Raw genomic sequence first — 20699 nt, 5'->3', positions numbered from 1 at the left:
CTGCTATGTAAAAAAGTAAGCAGTGGTATTTCATCCTAAAATGTTTAAAATGACCCTTTTAAATTACTCAATTTTTAAAGAATTAATTTTTCCAGTGGCTCAGCAGACCCAGACAGCAGGTTAGTTTTCCTTTTCCTCATAGTTCTTGAAAAAATACTTCAAAAAAGGAAAAAAATAAAATAAAAAAAAGAATAAAGACTTGGTTTGACTGCTCAGATTTTATTCTCTGATACTGTATATAAACATCACAACACATCTTACTCACATTACAACCAATCCAGGCCACAAAGTAATATTAATGATACCGTCAAACTAAAATGTTCAATGTCAACATATCATAAATGAAAATCAGCTTATGGTGGTGAAGAAGCTGAATAAATTAGATGTAATGTGTTGAGACACTATGCAGGTTCTTGTTCACTGTTGTTGAGTTGCGCATACTCCAGAGCCGCCTGCTGAGAAAGACACAAATAAGCTTCACTGAAAGCTAGCAGAGTCACATTCACTCAATCAGTCTGTCTATCTGTCTGTCTGTCTGTCTGTCTGTCTGTCTGTCTGTCTGTCTGTCTGTCTGTCTGTCTGTCTGTCTGTCTGTCTGTCTTTCTGTCTGTCTGTCTTTCTGTCTGCCTGTCTGTCTATCCATCCATCCATCCATCCATCCATCCATCCATCCATCCATCCATCTATCTATCTATCTATCCTAAAATAAAAAATGTTTGTGCAAAATATAGTTAATTATTTTTCCTCTTTGGATTTTGTATGACCAGCAAATTTGCTTGTCATGCTTCATGAGTTAAACCAAATGAGATGTAAGGTATTTCTTCTGTGGCACCTATTTCTTCCACAAGAGGGCCTCCCTGTGACTCCCAAAACTATTTGTACATACCTACATGTGGACTTGTGTGTCTGTGTCAACATTGTGCGTCACTTACGCCCTCAGCCTGTTCCGAAACTCCTATAAAAAACAAATGAACCACCGTCACAAAAGAGCCGCAGCGGAAATTAGATGAATATTTAATAACTGCAGCCCGACTTCCTGAACAACTCCCAAGGAATAGGAGTGTGATGCCTGCCTTGGGCTTATCGTGTTAGTGCCATGCTAATGTGCCTGTGTAAGTAATCTGTTTCCCTCCAGATGGAGCTATTGTTTGGCGATATGTGGGCATGCCAAAACCCATTTCAGTGTGACCTCTGCTATGTTTCAGCATTGTTTTACACGCATACCGCAATGATTACCAAGCGGTCTCGCTTTTAATCAACTAGGGAAAAGGGGCTGTGGAGTGTTTATTTGCGCTGATGAAACAATAGCTGTGTTTCTGTGTCGGTTGGGCAAAGGAACATGAGGCTCCAGGGCCCATTGTGAAAACAGGAAGCTCTTTCCCACATGCACAGGAAATAGCCACCTGGCGTCTCATGCATGATGAAACCACACTTTCATTAACAATGTTAGTACGCAATGCAAATATGCGCCTCTTTTACTGCCTGTTATGGTCATGCTTTAAGGGGATGGTAGTATGGAAGCTTGTTTTCTGCCACAGAATGAAATATAAATAAGGTAATTGCAACATTTAATATCAAAATTCTGACTTTTTTCCCTCGCAATACCAAGTGTCTGACAATTGCAAGAAATGTTCAATTTTCAAGTCAGAATTGCAAGATAAAAATATAAAAAAAAATGTATTCCATGGTGGAAACAAGCTTCCACAAGGTTGTCGTGCTGTAATGTGTGTGATTTAAAGCTCACCTGGTGTGGACGTCTGGACCTCTGTATGCTGGTCACTGTATTCAGGCTCTATGCTTTTCTTCACAAGAACTTCTAATAGAAATATGGGGGGGAAAAATCAGCATCAAAATGGAAATTGCTCTTCTTTACTTATTTAATTTAAATGTTACTGTGTAGATTAGTGATTTTATAAATAGCCATGACCCAAGAACTACAATTCTGGTTTTAGACAGTAGGGGGAATAAAACACAATAATACATGCAAATAATGAAACTAACCATAATCATGCATAGACATAGTGAGGACAGCTAAATAAACCCAGAGTTATACTTCACGTTTCCATGTTTAACTCTGTAATTCTCATCATCAGCAGAGTCCGCTTCAATTTTTGTCTCCACTTGTCTGATAGATATGGTCCAAATAGATGGGTCCACTAAGGGGGCTTTTTCGACGTGGAACCAGCAGAACCTGATTTCACCTAGTGCAACATGTTCCTGGATCAACATCTTTGCTGATCCTGGAACAACATTCCGAATGACCAATCAGATTTGAGGGTTAAACGCTTCTACATCAGTGTTATTCACCTATAATTTTCCTCTGATTTTAGGGATAACTTATGGGTGTGGTTAGGTTTAGGGGTTGGGATAGGGTTAGGATTACATTTTAGACAGGAATGTAATCAACAAAATATTTTGACAGAGGAACGCGACTGACTGACAAAAACAGGACGTGCGGGGGACCAAACCCCCGAAACTACCGATGCTACTGATCCACAATCAGATTTCTGACTTGAGATGCATCCTGAATCATAAGCACACTGTGTTTGTTCGTTGGCCAAGAGAACTGGCCTTCCAACTGAGTCTGGTTTCTCCTAAAGTTTTTTCCTCTCTATTTCGGTCACCTGATGAAGTTTTGGTTCCCTTTCGAGGGAACTCAACACTGCGTCGAGAATCGACACTTTGGGGACGCTCCCTTAGCGTGCGCCTCTGAAGTAAGAATGAAACTAATCCAATCCTGATTGGTGTTGCGTCATGATGTAACATGTGACGGCATAACCGGATGCATAAAAGTGACGCTGACACACACACACATCAGCTTTAGCTCTTCAGCAAGCGCTCTCTGTGAAACTGTCTGTCTTATTTGGTGTTGTTTGTCTGTGCAAAGCTCTGTATTATGGCGAGTGAACAATACACTAAGTGTGTGCACCCCTAACCAAGATAATATATATGCCACAGGTGGGGACACGCATCAGCTGTGTGTGTGTGTATTGTTTAGGGGCGCAGCATGCACTGTCAGCTCTCGAGAGGGCTGCCTGTGCACACTGTGAAGCACTTCCTATTAGAGTGCTGCGCTCCCACTTGGCTATATTATTTCCTGATGATGGCCAGGCTCACGATCCCCGCGGTTCGGGTCCCGCGTCCATTGAGGCGGCGCGACGGCTTAGATCGTGGAGATCGCAGAAGGATCTCGCGGATGAGAACGAGACTGCTGAGGCACCTTTTCTCTCATCATCCGCAGAATCTATGACACTCGTTCACGACGCAGAAGCCCGCGATGCGGCTTCTTCTGCCCGTGACGAGTGCCCAGTGCTCGAGCTATCTGTTTATTAGGAAGTAGATGTGCTCAGCATCGGGAAAGAGCAACATGAGTCACACTCGCCGGCTTATGTTTCTGCTTATGTAGAGCTCGTGGAGGTTGTGATGCGTGCGGTGGCCAGACTAAATAAATATGTAAATAAATATATTTATATATATAAAATATATGAGCTGGCCACAAAATAAGCAGGATGATCCCCGTCAAAATGAACTAGACGAGAGATTCCTGCAGCACCGTTCACAACCTCAGAGCCGGGGCTTACTGTTTTTCCCAGATCTTTATAAAAATATAAATATATATGTGTAGATCCTGGGAAAAACCCCATTCTTTAGGTATCTCACCACATTCATTATATGTTTATTCGAATGTGGTGGGTGCGAGAGAGTCGGGTTATGGCAAGTTGCCGCAGATGGAGGAAGCTTTAGCGTGCTATCTTTCTCCTGATCCGGCATCTTCACTTTAAGCCCCGGCGCTGCCCAACAAACCGTGCAGGGACACCTCTGCACTGGTTGGCTGGGCTTATATGGTGCAGGAAATCGATGTTGCTCTTCCGCCGTTAAAAACGTTTCGGGACACATCGGTTTCCAGCGAACACAGGCTGCACTGTCCGCCCCACATTTTTGTGGCCAGGCAGCATTCGCGTTCGCCAATCGAGAATCTTTTTCGGTCCAGCCCTTCCGGAAACCGGGGGGGTCGAGAACGAATCCCGATTAATACCCGAAGCCAGGCTCGAGAGCCTGGTTCCTTTGGTAAAATATTTAGAAAAGAAAAGGTCAGGCTGGTGCGTGCCTGCACTCTAGGACGATTTTGCAGGCGTACCAGGCCGATCTTCTTAAAGATCTAAGTGAGGAAAATATTTCCTGTTGGCCGCTCCGCTATCTCCTTCTGGCCTGTTTTCCAACGCTGTCACTACAGTCGTTGACAGGTTTCAGGAAGCAAAAAAAAAAAAAAAAAAAAAAAAAAAAAAAGAGAGCGTTGCCTCTAGAGGCCCTCCTGCGGGAGTTTGGCAAACAGAGGAACCACTCTCAACCGAAGTCCTCCAGCCAGAAGGGTGACCTGAGGGCCGTCCTTCAGGCGAAGAGGTCCTAATTGTAGGACCTCTGAGGGACCCTGTAGGACCCCCCCCCCCCCCGCTGTGGAACAATCGAGGTTGTTCTAGCAGCAGGTGCCCTTAGGGTAGAAGATGTTGTCACGCCGTCTTTGACGCTTCGGGCCACATCGATTTCCAGCGAACGCACTCCGTGGCGTTCGCCCCAAAAGCTTGCAACAGGGCACCGACTATGGTCACAAAATCTGTATAGACTTTTATCCTGCCGGTCCTCCGCTTCAGGAAGTCGAGAATAGTGCTCGGAAAACACCCGAGGCCAGTCTCGAGGGGTTGGTTCTCTTAGTAGATTTTGTAGAAGAATGGCAACGCCTTCCGAATATATCTCTATGGGTACAGATTGCAGTTCGGTGCCCGAACTCCCTAGTTTGCTGGGGTGGTACCGACTGCAGTTATTCCAGAACAGGCTCGGGTTATGGAACAAGAGGTACAGACTCTACTGGAATTTAGGGGCCATAGAATGTGTTCCCCTACCAGACAGGGAGTCCAGGTTTTACAGCCGGTACTTTATAGTTCCAAAGAAGGATGGCGGACTGAGGCCAATTTTAGATCTAGGGCTTTTGAATCGTTCTTTGAGGAGATTCAGGTTCAAAATGCTTACTATTCCCATTATCGTGAGCCATATCAGATCCGAGGACTGGTTTGTCACGATGGATCTAAAAGACTCTTATTTCATGTCTCCATCCTTCCATGTCACAGGAGGTTCCTGAGGTTGCTTTCGGGGGCGAAGCATACCAATATCGGGTTCTTCCGTTCGGCCTAGCACTCTCTCCCCGCACGTTCACAAAGTGTATGGATGCGGCTCTGGCTCCACTGAGGCTTCAGGGCATCCGTATACTGAATTACATCGGCGACTGGCTCATATTGGCCCAGTCTCGAGAAATGGCAGTTCGGCATCGAGATGTCGTCCTTGGCCACATTCAGAACCGGGGGTTGAGGCTCAACACTAAGAAAAATGTGTTGGACCCAGCTCAGAAGACTACTCTTCTGGGCGTGGTATAGAATTCGGTTACGATGCGGGCACGTATGTCTCCCGCTCGTATCGAATCCATCCTGGCCATGGTGTCCGGGATAAAGCTAGGCCAGGCCATCACTGTAAAGCAATTTCAAAGACTGCTGTGCCTCATAACAGCGGCATCCAACATAATTCCTTTGGGCCTGTTTCACATGAGGCCCCTTCAGTGGTGGCTCAAAGCCAAGGGTTTTTTCCCCAAGGGGAATCCGTTCCATATAATAAAGGTTACGCGCAGATGCCTTCGTTCCCTATTAATATGGAAGAAACCTTGGTTCTTGTCCCAAGGGCTAGTGGTAGGGGCGTCATGTCGCCGGGAAACTGTTTCGACAGACGCTTCCCTCGCTGGCTGGGGCCCGGTCTCGGACGGCCGCTTTGCCAGGGGTCTGTGGCAGGACCATCATCATTCTTGGCATATAAATTGCCTAGAGATGTTGGCTGTGTTCAGGGCTCTGAGGAGCTTCCTCACAGACATCAAAGGTTACCACGTCTCAGTGGTAGCTTATCTAAACCGACAAAGAACACTCAGATCGCGCCCTCTATCCAGATTGGCGCATCAGATCATTTTATGGCCCCAAGGGAAAATATTATCTATAAGAGCGATATATGTCCCGGGGGATCTGAATCAGGGAGCGGACATCCTGTCGAGGCAGGGGCTGAGGCCCGGGGAATGGAGACTCCATCCAGAGGTGGTGGAGTTCATATGGCAGAGGTTTGGACCAGTGGAAGTGGATCTGTTTGCGTCTCGAGGGACGTCCATCCCACTGTCCACTTTGGTTCTCCCTCACTCATCCAGCCCCGCTGGGGTTGGATGCCATGGTACAGGCCTGGCCGAGGCTTCGCCTGTACGCTTTTCCCCCCGATCGCTCTGCTCCCGGGGGTCCTGGAGAGGGTCCGTCAGGAGGGCATCAGTCTTCTTCTGATAGCCCTGTTTTGGCCAGCCCGAGTATGGTTTTCAGACATAATTTCACCCCTGATAGCTCCGCCATGGCAGATTCCTCTGAGGAGGGGTCTGTTGTCTCAGACGGAGGGCACTATATTCCATCCTCATCCAGAGCTGTGGAAATTGTGGGTCTGGCCTCTGAGGGGGCTCAGTACCTAGATGCTGGTCTATCATCTGGGGTGGTCGAAACCATACTTATCTCTAGGGCTCCGTCTACTAGGAGATTATATGGCCTCAAGTGAAATATTTTTCTACTTGGTGTAGAGAACTTGAGTTAGACCCAGTTAACTGCCCAATGGCTTCAGTTCTGGAGTTTCTTCAAGATTGTTTCTCTGCGAATCTCTCCCCTTCCACACGTAGGGTGTACGTGGCTGCCATTGCGGCGTTCCATGCACCACTAAATGTTGGGCCTTTAGGGAGGCACCAACTGGTCATACTATTTCTCCATGGTATTGGAGGATGAGACCGACAGTCAGGTCCAGGGTTCCTTCCTGGGACCTGGCGGTGGTTCTCGAAGGGCTATCCCTGGGTCCCTTCGAATACCTCCAGTCGGCTTCGCCTAGGACCTCACGTTCAAGATAGCCTTTCTCTTAGCTATTTCTTTAAAGAGACTGGGAGATCTCCAAGCCCTGGCATTATCGCCAGTTTGCTTGGGGTGTGCCCCCGGCGGAGTTAAGGCCATCCTGCATCCGAGACCCAGCTATGTGCCTTAAGTGCAATTTATCATGGCTAGGTCCATGGTCATGCAAGTATTTCATCCTCCACCTCATGTGTCGGCAGAAAAGGAGAGGTTCCTTGCTCTGCCAGTCAGAGTTCCGAGTATTACCTTGAGAGGTCCTCTTCTTGGAGCAGGTCGGACCTACTGTAGTGTGTTTTGGATCACCTATTAGGGGCTCCCGGCTATACAAACCATAAGTAGGCCTACAAGGTGCGGAATTTCCCTTCACCTTTGGCCGTTAGGGCTCATTCTACTAGAGGCATGGCGTCCTCTAGGGCCCTCCTTTCGGGAGTTCCCATCAAGGAGATCTGTGAGGCAGCCGGTTGGGCTACCCCACACACTTTTGTTAGGTTCTATAGTCTGCACCTCCCTAGTACGCTTGGCGCACACGTGCTCTTGTCCTAGCTGAGTGCCTGAATCAGTTTCACTCCGGGGCAGGCCTGTTTTCGGTGCGTGGCTTAGTGGGCATTCGTTCCCCAAAGTGTCGATTCTCGACGCAGTGTTGAGTTCCCTCGAAAGGGAACGTCTCGGGTTATGACTATAACCCTTGTTCCCTGAGAAGGGAACGAGACACTGCGTCGTCCTGCCACACCCCTCGAGGCCTTAGAGCGTCTTGCTTCATCGCGGAGCTGATGTGTGTGTGTGTCAGCGTCACTTTTATGCATCCGGTTATGCCGTCACATGTTACATCAAGACGCAACACCAATCAGGATTGGATTAGTTTCATTCTTACTTCAGAGGCGCACGCTAAGGTAGCGTCCCCAAAGTGTCGATTCTCGACGCAGTGTCTCGTTCCCTTCTCAGGGAACAAGGGTTATAGTCATAACCCGAGACGTTCGTTGCCATTGTCGCCTCTGGCTTGCTTAGTTGGGGACACTTAATATTCAACAACATTACTGATTTAACTGCACTGACGACTTTTTTCTGCAGAGCAGCTTTACATGTGATGTGAAATTAACTAATTTAATAGTAGATGATCTATACAATGGAACTGAATCAACACTGAACTGACTTCAGCTGACTATTTTCTTTCAATACTGCTGTATAGCCGGTATTAACTCTGTTTGCATCACTGAATCACTTTCCTGTTATCTCTGCAAAGCTGCTTTGCAACAATCTGTATTGTATATAAATAATGCTGACTTGACTAGGCTAAAAGTGCCCAGATGATCTACTTCTTCCGCCGAGATTCTGAAGCATACAATGAAGACTTTATTATACCATGAGGCCACAGGAGACCCTGTAGGACACATGATAATGACAACATGGCGGATGTTGTACGTCCAGATAACATTCGTACTACACATATACTTTTTTTAGCGCAAGTAATTATTTATTCTAAATAATTACGTACTCAAGAGAGTATGCGATTTTAGATAAAGCCTAGCACTTAGGTGCCCACTTGTTCAGGAAGTAAATTTACCTGTACAGGCATTTTAGTTGATAACGATGTCATTAGATCAACCAAACACATGCAAGGGATGACAATGGTGATAATTTATCTGTGTAAATATTCACTCCTGAACAAACACATTTGGATTCGGACTGCAGCAAATGTGCCCAGTGTGAAAACCCCAAAGTCCATTTGCACTCGTGGTCAGTGAAAAAAAGATTAGGGCTTATCAACTTTTTAAAAAAAATTGTGCATTCAATCAATCTTTATTTTCTATTTTGGAATAGATTATTAGAAACAAAAGAGATCATATGTAGGCCTATGTTTTGTATTTGAAATGCTACCTTTACAAAATCTATATTTAATTTACATATTTTGTAATATTAACAGTAATAAATTAATTTAATTTTAAAGGGTCTCAGAATACTGCTACCTGTGTTAAATTTATTTGAATATTTGTAAATTACTAAAATTTCCCTGTGGGCCGTGGTCAATTCAATTCCAATGCAAATCAGGGTTATTATAGTTAACTAAAACTATTTTAAAAAAAATCTCAAAATTATTTTATTAGTATATTAGTCTTTCTTCTTCATTAGTTTAACTTAATTTACAAAAAATGACAAAATCAACAAAATTACTAAAATTAAATTAAATTAAAACAAAAACAGAAAATAAAAATAAAGAAACTAATTGAATAGTACTATACAGAACTAGTACTGTAGTATCTCAATGACAATGAAGCAAATTCATTTGGCCAGTATAAACAGGTCAAAGGTTAAGCCTTCAACCTCGAAAACTGTACTTAATCAATATCAATGATTGTAGCCTACCGCATGTTGCACTGTGTTGGGTCGCCAGTTTGAAATCTGCATCCTGAAGCACAACTGCTTGTGCTTATACTTTAACTAACTTATTTTATAGTTTTAAAATTTGTAAGTTGCAAAATCTGATAGCAGTGACATCATTGTAATATTTGCATTCTAAATTGTGTTCTTGCAATTTCTTAATAAAATGAATTGTGATTAGAAAATATAGTGTCATGAAAACAACAAAGTTTACAGTGGCTCAGCATTTCACGCAGAGCCAAATCTATAATTTGAAAACTTTGAACATTGCTTTTCTGCTTCGCCACAGGTATTTATACCAGATATAGTTTACAAAAATACCAAATTTTCTTCAATGCTCTTTCAATATTCTGCTAGAACTGATAGGATTTTTTTTTTTTTTTTTTGCAATGATTCCATTTGAGCGATTCGTTGACATTCTTGAATCTCACCTTGGCTGGGATCCACTTCCTGTGGGTGAAGCAACTCAGAGTCCACATCGGTATGATCTTCAGAATCTAGTTTGATAGCAAGCAGACATTATCATGAGATGAACTCACATCACAAAGGCCTCATCCTGTTTGAAGTCTGTACCTGAGCCAGATACATTTTCACTCCAGACATTCCTGCCCATCACACAGGGAGTGCCTGTAAGGCAGAAACAAACAAGATATGACTTCAACATTCGGTGTCAGGGAAAAAAGTGATAAAATGCAAATTTCAATATGATTTTTGTAATCAAAATACAATTTAGCCATTATAATAATCTAACCTAACCCAACACGCAAAGATACCAGATATGACGTAACGATCCGCATATCACTGTTTGCATGTACCAAACCCCACAAGAATTACACTGGTAATAGAAAAGTACATCCACCAAGAAAAGTACGATTTAGAACACTATACAGCTCAAATAATAAACAGGCACATAACTAGTCTTCTTTTCTACTAGTGGGAAAAAAATAAACCACTCTTTTTTTTATTACTTTTTTTTTTCTATTTGTCCACTCTATTTCAATTAGTACACTGTTAATCCTTGCTGTAAAAAAGGGCCAATTTCTGACAGTATCATACCATTTTCCATTAAAACAGTAATACACCATATAAAACAATGCATTCTTGGTTATATTTGTCGTTTTCGAGAAAATAGCCTATAGTAAAATACTGTGAATTAACAGCATTCAAAGTCGACACTCAGAGGCTGTTTTCCAAATCACACACTATACTCCTCATTCACTATTCCCTACATTAGTTCACTGATATAGTCCACTTGACTGAAAAGAAGTGAGTGAATTGAGACACTGATGAACAACTGATAGGAAGAATCACTGAAGGATGGAAAAACAAGAACAGTAAAAAGAGAAACACAAGAACTACAACTGACTTCCAGCCACACTGAGTGTGAACAGTTTACAAATCAGTTTAACATTATTTATTTCATACATGTACAAAAGTTCTTGGCGAGAATTAACAGATATTTAGTTGTTGATGTTTTATTGAATATAATAAAGTGTGTAGTCACCGTGACAGAGATCAGTGTTTGCTTTAGTTGGTCTCTTGACCCTTGGCTATTTATCATTAGTTTCACTCTGGCTGCTGTAACTGTAAGTTTATAAAACACATTTGTTATTGCAAGAAAAAGTCAAGAGGAAGATGATCAGGTGTTTTTGGCTGTTGTGATGATGCCATACTCATTCTGGACATGTCTGAATCACTGATCTCATCCTATTCATACGAATTGAATTAATGAATGTATGAAATGTATAACATAATAGTTATCATACATCTGTGAATATACAACATTAAATCCAGCAATATTTCTATACTCAGAAATTATGAAATCATATTGTGCTTTAAGACATTTTAAGGCATGTCATCAACAATCAGCATATGATTAATAGAGAATCTGGCAGCTCTGTGCAGCTCCTATTCCAATCCAACAAATATCTGGGGAATCCTGTTGGAAAATATTAGTAGTGACTTATTTTTCGAAACAAGTTCTACTTATGCTTCAGTTTTTTGTGTCTAGTGGAGTATAATAACTCTGCACGAGGAGTGTGGTGTTAAACTAAGTCGAGAGGCTTCTTGGCCTAGTAGGCCTCTGCTGGAAGAGGGCCTGGACATCGGTATTTTGTGACAACAATCACCTTTTGTACATCTTGGTAAGATCATGCCTCCTAAGCAAACTAAAGCTGCAGTGTGTGAGGAAGAGTCTGTTGTTACCATGAGTGTACTCTCCAAATGCTGGAGCAGCAGAGAGAGTTTTATAAGGACATGCTAACTCAGCAACAAGATAACTTTAAATGTTTCATACAAGTGACTATGGAGGGAACAAATAAGAGATTGGATGGTGTTATACGCGATGTACAAGAGTTGAAGACAAGTCTGGAATTCACACAACAAATGATGGAGGAGATGAAATCAGGATATAAAGAAACTGAAGCCAAAATAAAGGATGGGCCCAGAGGATGGGTCAGTACCAGGAGGGTGGAGAATTATGGTGAATCTGTTGCGTCTCAAAGATAAACAACGCATTCTTTCCCCTGCTAAAAAGCTCAAGGGGACTAATATTTACATTAATGAGGATTTCTCTGGGGCTGTGCTTCGAAGAAGAAAGGAACTGTGGCCTAAGCTCAAAGCTGCTAGAGCCCAAGGCGAAAGGGTGGGTCTTTTTCCGGGTGGGTAGCCTATACTATTGGTCCACCTAAGTGTCAATCATTCTGGTGATATGTTTACGTAAGGCAGTCGTACGTGCTCGTCCCTTCTGCGCATGCGCACTTTCAGGTGTATTATGTGTGATGAGTTACGGTTTCAGCCATTCCTTTGAAAATGGATGAGGGTCGAAAGAGAAAAAGTGTATACGAAGTGTATGATAAGAAGAGAAAGGCCGCAGAATATAGAAACAAGACCAGAGTGATTTTGGGTGAATATTTCACACGCTGGCGTGCGCTAAAACCACAGGTTGGGCTTCCCACTGATGCCGAAGATTCTACCAGACAGGTAAAGTTTGTCATGCTATTTGGAGAAATCCATTTAAAATCACTGCTAGTAAAAATGTATGTAAGCTATGATTAGCGATGCTAGCCCTGGCACAAGTCATGCACCGCGTAGACACTGTAAACATCTCAATTTGTCTAAAGTAGCCTTATGACCAAATGGTAAATGGTATCACGCTGACATATTCTAAAACCTTGTGTGTTCATTTTCGATAATTACAATGTGTTCACCATAGTATTTATTACACAAATGCAACAAGCTACTTCTCCATTGCATGTCATGTCTTGAGTCCTCAGTCACTCAACACGTTTAATAGGCGTTCCCTCTCGGGAGCAAATAGAGTGTTGCGCATGTGTATTTTTTTAAAAATTGGAGAGGGCGGGTCTTCTCTAAAATTCGGAAAGATCCTCCGCTATACCTTTAAGGTATGATAAATTGGTAACTTTGCAGAGAGAGGATAGGATTCAGGACTGAGATACATTTCAGGGTAAAAGTATTATGTTTCTGATTACGTGTTAGTGATTGCACTCCTTATATTACATTAATGTGTACAACTAAAACTAGAAAAGGGTTTGGTTTTGGCACATTTAAATATTTTTAATATAAAGAATAAAATTCAAGATATTATCAATTTAGTGAACAAGTATTCAATTAATAAATTAGCTCTATCGGAGACACATCTCGAAAGCTCTGTTCAAAACTCTGAATTACCAGTTACAGGTTTTAATGTTTTTAGAAAGGACAGAAAAAAATTGGTGGTGGTGTGGCCATCTTTGTGCAAAGCAACATTCCTTGTAAGTTAAAACACAATTTAATATGTGATGACATTGAAGCTATATGGGTAGAGGTCCATGTACCTTATATGAAACCAGTGCTTGTGGGATGCTGTTATAGACCTCCTGATGCTCACGTGGACTATCTGACATGCTTAGATGAAATGCTTGATAATGTCTCTGATGTCAATTGTGAACTATATTTATTTGGATATATAAATATTGATTGGAATGATGACAGATGCACAAAGAAAAAGAAATTACTTTCCTATATAAGTGTCTGCAATTTACATCAAATTGTTAATGTGCCAACAATAATCTTTAGTAATAAGCTGGGCAACACAACAGCAACATGTATTGACCACATTTACACTAATGTACCAGAATTGTGTACTAATGTTGTGTCAATACCAGTAGGGTTTACTGACTATAATCTCATTACTGTTAATAAGAAAGCTAAAGTCCCTAAAGCTGAAGCTACCTTTGGTACTTATAAAAGGTCTTATAAAGTATCCGCTATTGAAAAGATTGTGGGAGAAGTAAAAAATGTTGATTGGAAAGATGTGTACTGTGGCCACTACCCAGGAGATTCTTTGGATGCTTTCTTGAGTATGCTTTTGAGCATTCTAGATAAATATGCACAGATGAAAAAGAGGGTAATAAAATCAAATGCTGCGAGGTGGATTAATTCAACACTGAAAAATATGATGAAGCAAAGAGATGAAAATAAACAAGTGGCTGTGAAAACGAGATTATTGGAGGACAGATTAAAATACTGTAAATGAAGAAACCAAGTTACTAAAATAAATAAAATGAAAAAGAAAGAGCATTATAAAAATGGAATTAACAGTGTTAAGTATGATGGTAAAAATCTTTGGCATATTCAAAATGAAATTATGGGTAGAAACAGAAACGCATTACCTTCTTTTGTAGAGTCTGATGGAGGTTTTATAACAGAATCTAAAGACATTGCCGATTATTTTAATAATTATTTTATAAATAAAGTTTTTAGAACACAAGATTTTGATTACTGTGAACTGATCAAAAATGAAATCATGGCTGATAAAATGTGTAACTTTAATTTTAGTCGCGTGCAAACTGCAGAAGTTATGGCCCTGTTAAAGTCTCTTCCAACACATGGTAGTCCAGGCATAGACAACTTGGACAGCCTAGTATTGAATAAAACAGCTGAATATATTGCTGCTCCGTTGTGTTATATATTTAATCAGTGTATAGCGAGTGGGATCTATCTATCTTTGTGGAAGGAAGGGAAAATGATTCCATTGATAAAAGACAATCGATTACCTTATAATGGGCATAACTGTAGACCTATAAGTATTCTGCCTGCACTCAGGAAAGTTATGGAAAAGACTATTCATACACACATTCAGTAATAAAAATAATTTGATGACTATGTTTCAGCATGCATATAGAAGCACATTCTACCTGTACAGCTCTCACACAAATGACCGATGGATGGCTTAGAAGTATGGATAATTCAGAATTATTTGGTGTGGTCATGTTGGACTTCAGTGCTGCTTTTGATGTAATAGACCATTATATTTTAATTGAGAAATTAAAGATCTATGGATTTTCTCCTTCTGCTATTGCCCTAATGAAAAGTTATCTTTCACATAGATCTCAGCGTTTTTTTTATAATGGTTCTTTATCTAATCATAAAGGTTTAATTTGTGGTTTATCACAAGGAAGTTGTTTGGGTCCTCTTTTGTTTTCAGTTTTTATTAATGATTTGTCAAAATAACTGTCAAAACTGTAAAAAAAAAACATCAATTAACTGTCAAAAAAAGCATCAATGACAATGTTTGCAGATGACTCAGCTGTATACTATGCTTCAAACTCATGTGACAAACTTAATTATGTTTTGTCTGGAGAGTTGGATTCGGTGTATAAGTGGGTTAGTGGAAACAAATTAGTCTTAAACATTTCCAAAACTAAAAGTATGATCTTTGGATCAAAACAAAAATTGATGCTTGGATCGGAATTAAAGTTACATATAGCCGGGCAAACAATACAACGAGTAGAAAAGGCCAAACTGTTGAGTTTGGTTATTGATAGTAGTCTTTCTTGGACATAACACATAAATGCTAGGATGTGGCATTGTATTAACTAAAAAATGTTGTCATTATGTTAATCAGGAAACTTTAAAAATAGTAACAGAGTGATTAATATTATGTCACTTGTCATACTGCACTGAGGTGTGGTCTTCTGCAACTAAAAAAAATCAGGTTGTGCAAAATAAAGCAGCAAGACTTGTTCTCGGCTGCTCAATTAAAACAAGTAGAGATCAGATGTATTCTACTCTTTCATGGCTCACTTTAAACCAAAGAATAACAGTTACTTTAAGCACTATGATACATAACACATTGACAATGAGAATGCCTATTTCTCTGTTTAATCAAATAGTGTATTGTAATTCTGTGCATAATCATAACACCAGCAAGGCAAATAATGGTCATATAACGATCCCCTATCCAAAAACTAATTTTATGAAGAAAACCATCCTGTATAGAGCTATAGTCATCTGGCATAACATTCCCATTGAAGTTCGCCAGATTTGTAATAAGCTGTCATTTAAAAGAAGTTCAAGGTGTTATGTGTTGATGTAGGTTCTTATATGTTTTGATTAAGGTAATTGTAAATAATATGGTATTTATATTTATTTTTTATTAATTGAAACTAGATTGTATACATGTATGAGTGTGTGTTTGTGTGAGTGTGTGTTTGTGTATGTATGTACATACAGGTCCTTCTCAAAAAAATAGCATATTGTGATAAAGTTCATTATTTTCCATAATGTAATGATACAAATTAAACCTTCATATATATTTAGATTCATTGCACACCAACTGAAATATTTCAGGTCTTTTATTGTTTTAATACTGATGATTTTGGCATACAGCTCATGAAAACGTCTCGGTTACGTATGTAACCCTCGTTCCCTGAGTACAGGGAACGGAGACGTGTCGTCGGGGGAGTTCCCTGACGAATTGGGATCACGCTAGGGAGACCAATTGCCTTCGAGTGAATTAAAACGAGCCAATGAAAATTGGCATGCAAGATTTGCATTCCGCGACCCGCCTACCAGCGCGGGTATAAAAGGCGGAAGTAAACATTGCGCAATGCTTTTCGCTGAGGAGCCGAACGGTGTCCAGTCCTCCGCGAAGGTACAGCAACATGGCGAAGGTTCCCTGTACTCAGGGAACGAGGGTTACATACGTAACCGAGACGTTCCCTTTCGTCCTGGGAACTCCGACGTGTTATCGGGGGAGTTCCCTGACGAATTGGGATCCCTAATAAAACGCCATGGTGCTGGCCCCTTCCAGCGCCCGGCAAAGCTTCCCTGCAGCAGTTTCTTGAAATAAGTTGCGGGAGCTAGCACGGGAAACACACTGCTGTTCCGCGAGACCCGCACAGTGGATATTGGATAACACTGGGAAAGTGTTCCCTCAAGAGAGGAGGGAACGCTGCTGAAGCCCCAGCCTGACTGAGGAAGGCCAGGAATACACATATGTACTAGCCCGAATGAATAGTGAAACATATGGCAGTCTCTGAGATAGTCCCAATCCAAGGGAAGTGGGAGCGTACTCAACAGGGACGACGAACGAGTCCGTCAAGGGGAAGACACGGCTGAACTGCACGTGGCCTCATGGGTCACAAATAGAAACCACTGGAGCACCCAGTCTACTAGCAGCTCCTTACTTGAGGTAGCAGACCTGGTGCCGGGCGGTCCGCCACGGCCAGCACCGGAGGGGTGAAGGAGGAACTCACGAGGCTCACCAACGTAGGGCGCCATACGGAGCAAAGAACGCACGTATCCGCTGTTTGAGGTGGAGTGGCGCAGCAAGCCGACACAACCTATTCCCTCGACCCACTGGCCGTAGCCAGAACTCGGGAGGAAACAGGTTCCACACGAAGGCTATAGAACCTAGCGAACGTGTTAGGTGTCGCCCAGCCCGCAGCTCTACAGATGTCTGTCAGCGAGGCGCCTTGAGCCAAAGCCCAGGAAGCGGCAACACCTCTAGTGGAGTGAGCGCGCAACCTGGGAGGACAAGGCTCACCCAGAGACTCATATGCTCGGGTGATAACATCCACTAACCAGTGGGCTAACCTCTGCTTGGAGACGGCCTTCCCCTTCTGCTGGCCTCCGTAACAGACAAAGAGCTGATCTGAGGTTCCCGCAGGGCACGGACGGGACAGAGAAAAGCCAGGGCTGGGTCTGCCTCCTCCCCGGGCAGCGCTTGCAGGTTCACTACCTGGTCCACGAAGGGAGGGGTAGGAACATTGGGCACATATCCGAGCCGGGGTCTCAACACAACGTGAGAAAAAGGCCCGGCCCAAACTCTAGGCACGATTCGTCGACCGAAAAAGCCTGCAGATCCCCGACCCTCTTGAAAGAGGCCAATGCTAACAGGAGCGCTGTCTTAATGGACAGGATATTATCTCTACCGTCAGCAAAGGCTCAAAGGGAGGACTTTGAAGAGCTCTAAGTACCAGAGCAAGGTCCCAAGAGGGTACAGAGTGCGAAACACGAGGTGGATTTAACCTCCTGGCACCCTAAGGAATCTGATGACCAGGTCGTGCTTCCCTAGGGACTTACCTTCCACTGCATCGTGATGCGCAGCTATTGCTGCGACATACACTTTGAGGGTGGAGGGGGACAACCTCCGCTCCAACCCATCCTGCAGGAAGGAAAGCACGACACCGATCGGGCAAGTCCGGGGGTCCTCCTGACGGGAGGAACACCAATCGACGAACAGGTTCCACTTCAACGCATAGAGGCGCCACGTAGAGGGGGCTCTAGCGGAAGTGATGGTGTCTACCACTGCCTGTGGTAGACCACCTAGAACCTCCGCGTCCCGTCCAGGGACCAGACATGGAGTTTCCAGAGGTCTGGACGCGGGTGCCATAGAGTGCCCCGTCTCTGAGGAAGAAGGTCCTTCCTCAAAGGAATCGGCCAGGGAGGGGCTGTCATGAGGAGCATGAGTTGGGTGAACCAAGTCCTGGTGGGCCAATATGGCGCCACAAGAAGGACCTGCTCCTCGTCCTCCCAGACCTTGCACAGAGTCTGTGCAAGAAGGCTCACTGGGGGAAACGCATACTTGCGCAGGTCCCGGGGCCAGCTGTGAGCCAGGGCGTCCGTGCCGAGGGTCCCCTCGGACAGGGAGTAAAACCACTGGCAATGGGTCGTGTCCGGAGAAGCAAACAGGTCTACCTGTGCGACTCCGAAGACACTCCAAATCAGCTGGACCGACTGGGGGTGGAGTCGCCACTCTCCTGGCAGGGGAGGCAGCCGTGAAAGCTCGTCTGCCACACGGTTGAGGTCCCTTGGAATGTGAATGGCACGAAGCGACCTCAGATGCTTCTGACTCCATAGGAGGAGGTGGGAGGCGAATCGCGACAAACGACGGGAGCGTAGACCACCTTGATGGTTGATGTACGCAACGGTCGCAGTGCTGTCCGTACGGACCAGTACGTGCTTTTGTCGGAGAACCCCTCTGAGGTGACGCAAGGCTAAGCGTACTGCTTGCAACTCTAGGCAGTTGATATGCCAATGCAGTTGAGGCCCCGTCCACAGACCTGAAACTGCATGCCCGTTGTACGTGGCCCCCCACCCGGTGGCAGAGGCATCTGTGAAAACCACAGCATGCCTGGAAACCTGGACTAATGGCACTCCGGCCCGTAGAAACAAAGGATCCGACCACGGGGAGAAGGTTTGGCGGCAGTGCGGAGTCACTTTGACCCGGAACGTGCCGCTGTGCCACGCCCACCTCGGGACTCGATCATGAAGCCAGCGCTGAAGCGGTCTCATATGTAACAGGCCGAGCGGCGATACTGCGGCTGCCATATGCCCCAGGAGCCTCTGAAATTGCTTCAGTGGAACCGCTGTCCTGCCTCGAAAAGACCTGAGGCAGGTGAGCACTGACTGGACGCGTTTCACTGTAAGGTGCGCAGTCCGGGCGACCGAGTCCAGCTCCATACCGAGATAAGAGATCCTCTGCACAGGGCAAAGTTTACTCTTGTCCCAGTTGACCTGAAGCCCCAACCGGCTGAGGTGCCGAAGCACCATGTCCCTGTGATCGCACACTACATCTCGTGAGTGAGCTAAAATGAGCCAGTCGTCGAGGTAGTTGAGGATGCGAACGCCTTGTTCACTCATGGGAACAATGGCCGCCTCCGCGGCTTTCGTGAAGACGCGGGGTGACAGGGCCAGCCCGAAGGGTAGGACCTTGTACTGATACGCTCGACCATCGAAAGCAAACCGAAGAAAAGGTCTGTGTCGAGGGAGAATCGAGACGTGAAAGTACGCATTCTTCAGGTCGATCGCTGCAAACCAATCCTGGGGACGGATGCATTCGAAAATGCGCTTCTGCGTAAGCATTTTGAACGGGAGTTTGTGCAGGGCCCGATTCAAAATACGCAGGTCCAGGATTGGCCGTAACCCACCGCCTTTCTTGGGTACAATGAAGTAAGGGCTGTAAAACCCAGACCTCATCTCGGCAGGAGGGACCGGCTCGATCGCGTCCTTCGCCAGCAGGACATCGATCTCTTTCCTCAAGACAGGGGCGTCCACCGACCGCACATGGGTGAAGTGGACGCCCCTGAACCTGGGAGGTCAGCGTGCAAACTAAATTGCATAGCCGAACCGGACGGTGCGGATGAGCCATCGGGACGGACCCGGAAGCGCTCTAGCCAGGCTTCCAGATAGCGTAGCAATGAACCCACCCGAACCACCGGCGTACCCGCGGAGGGGCAGCGAGGTGGAAGACAGGGACCCGGCTCTGGTGGCGTTGTAGCGACCGAGAGCGGGGGGCTGGGTGCGCCTGACACCAACCTGCTTCCACCGAGGGGCAGACGGCAGAGAAGGCTTGTGGGCGTTCTGCTGCGGACTGCCCGGTGGCGAGGGGAGGGGGAGAGACGAGGAACGAGGCCCTGACTCCTCGTATGCTGGTCTCTGCGCCTCCGGGCCCAGCTGCAGACCGGAGCGACGCAGCCGAGGCTGCGTCACTGCTATCTGCAAGCTGGGGAGAGGGGAACGGGAGTGGTGCAGCTCGGGGGCGGCACGCACTGCCATTCTGACCCTCTCGGACGGAGGAAACTGGTCTTATTATACTGCCAGTCTCGACCGTGAGGGGAACGAGGGACGAGGCCCGGGGGCATCGAGTCCTGGTTTCCCCTCACCCAGCGAGAGACGAGAGTGACAAGGCCGTAGCCCTCACTGCCATCTGAGCGCTGGGGCCCGTGAACGACTCAGAGGAAGTGGACTGCTCAAACTTTGGGTACCGCTGATACAGCGGCGGAACAGAAAAGAAAAATTCTCCACCCGGCCCTCCCCCGGGGGAAGGAGTGGTGATGACACGCAATCCCAGAGAGCAGATCGTCACACACTCTGGGTCGCTCATCTCAGGGTTGCTTCCCTTCGCTGGGGGAAACAAACTCTGAGCGGGGTGGTTTTGAGGCGCTTCTGGACCACCAGTGTGGACATCGTCTAACCGAGGGCCAGCACTGTGACTAATCACGGTCAGTCACTAAGCACAGCTCAACCCCGAGTTAGAACTACGCACGTGCAGTGGTAGTGAGAGAGGAAAAACTT

At 44.8% G+C, this 20699-nt stretch overlaps 1 protein-coding gene across 4 annotated transcripts in view; it reads right to left on the bottom strand.

Moving 5' to 3' along the window:
- Positions 1-203: 203 nt before the first annotated feature.
- pecam1a (platelet and endothelial cell adhesion molecule 1a) overlaps positions 204-20699 on the bottom strand; it is a 46897-nt gene continuing 26401 nt past the window's right edge. Inside the window, exons 11-15 of one of the 4 annotated variants that reach the window (XM_077213881.1) lie at positions 9909-9962; positions 9767-9832; positions 1745-1816; positions 887-955; positions 204-455 (exon numbers count right to left, since the gene is read on the bottom strand). In XM_077213881.1, the coding sequence (XP_077069996.1) occupies positions 912-955; positions 1745-1816; positions 9767-9832; positions 9909-9962 (236 nt within the window). In that variant the 3' untranslated portion in view covers positions 204-455; positions 887-911. The remainder of the gene's footprint in view (positions 456-886; positions 956-1744; positions 1817-9766; positions 9833-9908; positions 9963-20699) is intronic. The other 3 variants (XM_077213883.1, XM_077213879.1, XM_077213880.1) reach the window with 3 other exon arrangements.

This window comes from Siphateles boraxobius, unplaced genomic scaffold, assembly GCF_051911475.1.
Source record: "Siphateles boraxobius isolate OS27281-9 unplaced genomic scaffold, OSU_SipBor_1 66, whole genome shotgun sequence".
NCBI classification, from domain to species: domain Eukaryota; kingdom Metazoa; phylum Chordata; class Actinopteri; order Cypriniformes; family Leuciscidae; genus Siphateles; species Siphateles boraxobius.
Note: the sequence above shows the minus strand (reverse complement) of the source record. Positions and strands in the feature narration are given on the sequence as shown.